This window comes from Haliotis rubra, unplaced genomic scaffold (genome assembly GCF_003918875.1).
Source record: "Haliotis rubra isolate DU_JTF1 unplaced genomic scaffold, ASM391887v1 Scf20, whole genome shotgun sequence".
Taxonomy (NCBI): Eukaryota; Metazoa; Mollusca; class Gastropoda; order Lepetellida; family Haliotidae; genus Haliotis; species Haliotis rubra.
This window is the reverse complement of record NW_025766003.1, coordinates 2,943,900-2,950,913: the sequence shown is the minus strand read 5'-3', so window position 1 is coordinate 2,950,913 and position 7,014 is coordinate 2,943,900. Positions and strand designations below refer to the sequence as shown.

Genomic DNA, 7,014 nt, shown 5'->3' with positions numbered 1-7,014 from the left:
ATATCATTGTTTCGTATGCTGAGACAATCCAAACCACAGATCTGTTGTTACATACGACTGATTGGGAAATACCTTGAAAAAGAGGACAAATCTAACCTTCAAATGATGCCATATGGGCGTTGATCGTTTTAGCGTGCGGAATCAATAGCTTAATCATACCGGTGATTAATACGTACAGGTTACAACATATCGATTTTATAACCAGTGCCCAGTCCAACCGCATATATGCAATACATGCACCGATCAGCTTAACTAGTCGGTAAAACCCTGATATTTCATATCCGTTTGTGGGTCGTGTTTCGTAAGGATAAACCTGTAAGGCGCTTGTAGATTAAACGGCTATTCCATGTCGAAAACCTAAGTGGGGATCTGATATACCAGTCATAACACAAAGCCCCTCCCTCGTGAACGCTCTCATTCGTTAAGGTGTTGGCCGGTCGAGCAGGAACACGTTGAATGACAAGCAAATGCGGCCACGTCGAGCGCAGAAATCACGTGCTTGCTAGGCGACCACGTGACCTGGTGTTTACAATGACGTGGAACAACGAGTATAAATAGCAGCAGGCAGACTACACATTTCGTCTCTAAACACTGAGCTGAATAGCTGATATCACGATAACGTGAAACGATGCTGGATATGCCTGAACGGGCTTTTAAGCCTTCAAATGGCGATCAAATACTAGATTGTGACATGGACACAAGTGAGATTGAGGGTGTTGATGAATTTGGTATCCAAACCCAGTCATCTAAACTGAAGCTGTCGTCTGACGCAAAGCTACAGCGTGCAAATATGGACAACGTCTCCAACGTGGTCAACACTTCACCACTTTCGGGTCAGGAACTGTCTCAGGATCTATTCTCCCTGATCGGTATGTAAGCATTCCTAAATTGTGTTGGTTGTAGCTGTGTGTGATTATGGATTTATGCACTGGCAACCACACCCATGAGCCATATGGTCTACCATCATTATACTGTATAGCATTCATACATGCATGGCTATATCACGTTCGCTTATGAAAATGACTCATATGAACTGACGAGTCCTTTCGTGTTATTTACATACTCTGAAAAGAGTGTAGCTATGTTTAGTATTCCACGTTGCGGTTGAATAGCCCAGTGGTTACAGGGTTGGCTTGTCACGCCTTAAGCTGGGTTCGATTCTCAACATGGGTGCAATGCGTAAAATCCAATGTTGAAATATTTTACTGGTATATTGTCAAAAGCGGCATAAAACCATTTTCATTCACGCACTCACTATACATTGCAGTGACACCACACACACACACCCAATCACGGGGAGAAAAAAATCTCCTTTGGGATATGTTTAAGCATTGTGAAAGGATACCACATTTTGAAGGGCGTGTAGAAGTAATGAACAGATACAAGCTGTCATGTCAACTTTTCTCGGCTGTTTGTACAGAAATGCAACATTTGTTTCTGTCAAGTGTGTTTTCCTCTGATCAAACAGTTGATGTGTTAAAGAACATAACAAATGCCGTATTCAGGAAACATGTTTGGCGAATGCTCCTGCTAAGTCTTATTTCATGTAGCTGAAATGTTATTCGAAAGATAACATTAAAATGCCATTTTCATGGGAAAAATAGCATGCACAATTTAGCAAACGGGCGTGTTAAAAGAACTCGGTGAGTGAGTGATTTGGTTTAAGACCTCTTTGAGCAGTATCTGGAGTGTCAGCTGGATTTCAGAGGAAAGTCCAAAATGGTTACGGTGATTGTTATGGTGTTAACGTTACTTTGATAAATACATATTGACATTCGATTTTGACTGGCAAATAAGATAGAAAAGACATGGTGAGGGTTCATGTTATAAATGCAGATATGTGGAACGTGATTTTGTGTTGTAGTGTGGGAGTTGTATGTCTTCTGTTTATACGTATCTTAGATTTACATATTTTCAGCACAGTTTAACATCCCAACTTATCTTTTAATATGTGTATTCTTTTATTGCAGATTCTTTCAATCTCGAAGCCCCTGTTGAGAATTTCAACGACGGCGACACACACGCATTCCAGTCTGTTATTGAAGACGTCATAGACGCCGCGCCCTCAGGTGACGAGTTCGACTTTCTGGATAATATTTGTGGTTTCTCCAGTAGCGACATTCCCGTGAAAAACAATAGTTCATCAGTGACGGGCACAGCTTGTGTTTACACCTGTGCCTCGGAAAAAGACAGGCGCGGCGACCAGTTAACGTGCGCACGGACTGATTCGTCAACGTGCATCAGCGGAGTGTACGACACGTGGAACGCGCTGTCTCCCGCCGATCAAGAACTGCTTGAAAAATTACCTGTCTTTTTAGAAAATGTTGACTCTGTGTTGATCTCAAATTCGACGAATGGGCGTGTTCGATCGAAGAAGCGAGAATGGGACTCGGAAATTCACGAGGTTGAACCTCGCAAACGATTACGATCGGAGGATACGCTTGGTATCTTCAACCATTCGAAAGACGATGCAAATACTGGCATTTTATCACGTGATAATATTTGCGCGAGGGGATCATGACAATCTTTTATCGCCATATGCATATTGTTGCATGTCATAGACGTTGTTACTCCATCGATTCCCATCAAAAGTGTTCATCGAAGACCGACTGTTGTGATTTTTATGGAACTGAAAGAAAGTGCCAACTGTTGTTTGTTTTGTGTTGTTTACATATGTTAATTATGAATGACGGATGCCGCCTTTTATAAAGTTATCTGTCAAAGTAGAACGCTTGTCATGTTGTTTTTCTGGAATATTTCTGAAAGCGGTGTAAAACCCAACTCACTCACTCATGTTATCATTCTACTCAATAATTACGTAGTAATATGATAGAGATATCATCATATCAACGTCCAATGCGGCACACCATGTGGGTTATATACAAGAGTCGAACCTTGATTTTATTTATTGCGTTTATGGTCGAAACACAGAGTATTATCCAAGTCAGCAATGCGCTTAAAGAGGCAGAGAATGGGCGATGGGGTAGCCTAATGGTTAAAGCGTTCGCTCGACACGCCGAGACAATGTGTGAAACCCATAACTGGTCCTTCCCTGGTCCTTTTCCCCGTGATATTGCGGGAATATTGCTAAAAGCGACGGAAAAACCATACTCACTCAAACAGTAAGGGTTTAAAACTTGGGCAATAAAAAGATATAAGATAAAACACCCAGTGCCCACGTCAGTGTGACAACATCCAACATAAAGGTGCGTTGTACACACTTCTTGACCGCTCCTGAGTCCGGTCCGCGCCATTTCAGGCTACATTCCAGCATTATCTCTGCGGGAACATCACGACTGGGCTTCGTATCTGGGTGTAAAGGCTGACCCAATCATAATATTGATAAGCTAATCAATACATTGTTGTTTGTGAATTGGGTGATAGTAAGAAGTCGTTGTAACAGTTGTCGACATCTGTGGCTAGCGTCAATCGAACCAGTGTATGAGTATCATGACGAAGCTACTGGTTTCAAACCAAATGTAATGCTCTTGAAACCTTTCCGCTGTGTTTGGATTCAGGTCCAAGTATATTATTATCGTCTCAACAGCCCATGGGAGTCGCACTGTATAGTAAGGTTGATTTCTGCCTGCCCCGGGTCGGTGGGGTAGCCTAATGGTTAAAGCGTCCGCTCGTCACGCCGAAGACCCAGGTTCGATTCCCCGCATGGGTACAATGTGTGAAGCCCATTTCTGGTCCCCCGCCGTAATATTGCTGGAATATGGCTAAAAGCGGCGTAAAACCATACTCGCTCACTCACTCACTCTGCCTGTCCCGAAAGCATGTGCCGTTGCTCATGATGTCGTCCATCGGTTTGCCTCGGCAGCTGGTATTATTGATCACCATGAATCATTGCTGCTTACTGCGTAAAATAGCTCAACAATATAAAACGACTTCCTCTGGTCGCCCACCCAATCTTCGTGACGTTTCCGGCCCAGAAATGATCACTCTAATGCCACAAATATAACGTCATATGAATCTGTCTACGAATATGATGGGTATTATGATAACGTGTCAACTATATCCTTCCGGTTACCGATAGCATTGCTTCGAGGAAAATCTGATTTAGAATAGAAAACTGATCATATACCAGAGACTGCGCTCTAGTGATCCCGCCTCGATAGTTCTACCTCCCACAACGCTTCAGTGTAACCAACACTCCCTCCCAGATCTATCTATCTATCCATCCATCCATCCATCCATCTAAGAATATTAATATAATACATACTGATACCGGGGCGGTGTTGAAGCCTAGTTGTTAAAGTGTTCGCTCGTAACGCCGAAGACCCGGGTTCGAACCCCCACATGGGTACAATGTGTGAAGCCTATTTCTGGCGTCCCCTGCCGTGATATTGCTTGAATATTGCTAAAAGCGGCGTAAAACAAAACTCACTCACATACTGATACCATTAAAGGTAAAATCCCTGATGGCTGGTCGGCGTGTAATAATATATTGTGGGGAAAATATCCGAGTCTTTCTTGAGTATAGATGACGTCATCCACGCCGTCGTCTCATGGAAAATACATCACATCTTTGTCGTGCGGTTTTATTGATTAGGATTCGTCCCACAGAAATAAGGATTGTCTTGAATAACTCATTGTCAAGCCGGAAAGAATGGGATCGGATCGTTCCTTTGTCATATCATACAAAGGTGGTAAAAATAGACAGCGATTATTGATAATCATGCCCAACCCAGGATTGCTGTGATGCTGTTAAAAATTGCCACAGCGTACACTCGCCCATTCGGACTGACATATGCAAACGTGTCGTCTAAATCATTTGGCTAATAGAGCAATATGGTGGGGTAGGGTGGGGTAGGGTGGGGCAATGGGTGGGTTTCGCCGGGTTGTGCTGTGGTCGTTTCGAACCCAAATCGGGTCCGGTCCCATAACCTGGTTAAGACATCCATAAAACGGGAATTGCTTCGCTAATGCACAGAAAACCTGTATTCATGCTTGCAGTACATACGTACCAATGCCAGCAGGATGGGCCGATTAACTGGACGAAGCGCTCATATCAATCACTGGATTGTCTGGTCTTGATTCGATCATTTACAGTTATATTGCAAGAATAATGCTGCGTGTGGAGTTGGAACGGTTGATTGTGGCTAGCATTCGGTCACTCGTTCCCTCACAGGTCGCCGTTATGTAAAGTATTGCTGGCCCGGCGTAATATAACATTCAAAAGTAGCAGTTGTTCTGGTGGAAGATCTAGGGTCGTCATATGAGCGAAACCTCATTTCACCTTAGGATTGTGAGTAAGTTGCAGTGAAATCAAAATGGTCAGATCTGAGTAAATCAGGTTGGGAAATTGTCTGGTGGGTGTGTGGAATTGTCTGGTGGGTTTGGGGAATTGTCTGGTGGATTTGGGGAATTGTCTGGTGGTGCAGGGGAACTGTCTGGTGGGTTTGGGGAATTGTTTGGTGGGTTTGGGGAATTGTCTGGTGGAGAAGGGGAATTGTCTGGTGGCTTTGGGGAATTGTCTGGTGGGGGAGGGGAATTGTCTGGTGTGGGAGGGTATTTTCAGGTGGAAGTAGTCACAGACAAGGTGGCAATTGTCCTGATTTGAAAGAGAGAGTGAGTTAATATTTTAAGTCACATCGGCAATATTTCAGCCATATCGTGACTTAAATCAAATTATAGATTTATAGTAATTGAAAGTAAAAATTAAAATCCTGTCAACAAAGGACAGTAAAACAACTAGATTATCATAGATATATACATTCAAAACTAGTATTAAAATCTACAATATTTTAACTATAAATGACAATACATTATAAAAAACAGGCTATAGATTGCCAACAACTGAAGGTAGATCACCATACTAGGGGCCATGGGGACTCACAGTACATTTGCTTCCTGCATGGACCCTAGCTGGGTTTACACCATCCCTTCAGATGTTAGCATATTTTTGACAATCTAGCCATAAATTAAGAACATATATGCTGCAGTAAATAACAAGTAGTATGTTTAAATTTACTATAATTGTTTTGGGACTTACGTACCCAGATTTAAAAGAAAGATGATCAGTGACACTCTATCATATCATGATTGACGTTGTCAATTTGGTCAAAGTCACGACACGGGCCGGCGCGAGGTTACTGTAATATTGCTGACAACTTATCGGGCAACACATCGGTGTCCCGGTAGCCTCGTACTTGCTTTATCTACGGAGTGCACTTCGGAAGCAGTCATAACAAGGACGTTGATGATACTATCTCATAGACCACTCGTCCTGTGCACCTTCGATACGTTTCCTCATCAGAGTGGATGTTTCACTTCAAGGGTTGCACACTTCCCGGCCTTACAGATCTGGTAACATTTCAAGTGGCAGGACAATGTTGGTATTCCGGATCGGGAAACGCTGACCTCCCCCCATGCTCGTTGTTATTGTATGCGTCAGCTGATATGTTTGTTTGTTTGTTTGTTGTTTTTTGCAGTCAGCTTTGTTTCAGCTCTATGGCGGCGGTCTGTAAATCATCTGATCACAGATAACCCAGTGATTGACATCATGAGCATCGATCTACACATCTGGGATGCGATGACATGCATCAACCAAATCATCGAGCCTGACCACCCAATCCCGTTAGTGAGTGAGTGAGTTTAGTTTTACGCCGCTTTTAACAATATTCTAGCAATATCACGGCAGGGGAAACCAGAAATGCCCAATCCCGTTAGTCGCCCGTCAGAACCATGGGCTGCTGAATGAGGATTCTCCACGGGTACCTTAATGGATCTGACTGAAGTTGTTTGAGCCTAATTTAAACAGTTCCGTTATATTCAGCCTTGTCAGCTTGATGTTGGAGGAAATCCCAAAAGCTATGCGTGTCTTGGGCGTTTGCCACTATGGTGAAGAGCTCGGGTATGGTACTTATAAACCGTCAACCAGAACACGGATTCGAACCCACGATCAACGAGTTCTGGCAGGACTGAACTCTGAACGGAGAAGAGCGGCGCCTTTAACCTCTGGTCTTCCTGAAGAACGCGTCACGCCGAAGACCCGAGTTCGAATCCCCA

General features: G+C 43.4%; 1 protein-coding gene across 1 annotated transcript; it reads left to right on the top strand.

The window, feature by feature from the left end:
* The first annotated feature begins 562 nt into the window (after positions 1–562).
* LOC124275608 lies at positions 563–2,729 on the top strand. Its single transcript, XM_046711208.1, has 2 exons — positions 563–869; positions 1,971–2,729. The coding sequence occupies exons 1-2, from the start codon at positions 629–631 to the stop codon at positions 2,519–2,521; spliced, it is 792 nt and encodes a 263-aa protein (XP_046567164.1). The 5' UTR covers positions 563–628; the 3' UTR covers positions 2,522–2,729.
* The last annotated feature ends 4,285 nt before the right edge of the window (positions 2,730–7,014 follow it).

What these genes read in the sequence shown, in the direction of transcription:
- LOC124275608 (XM_046711208.1), top strand. Translation starts at nt 629, where the DNA reads ATGCTGGATATGCCTGAACGGGCTTTTAAGCCTTCAAATGGCGATCAA. An exon ending in GGATCTATTCTCCCTGATCG is followed by an intron (nt 870 to 1,970) that starts GTATGTAAGCAT and finishes CTTTTATTGCAG; the next exon opens with ATTCTTTCAATCTCGAAGCC.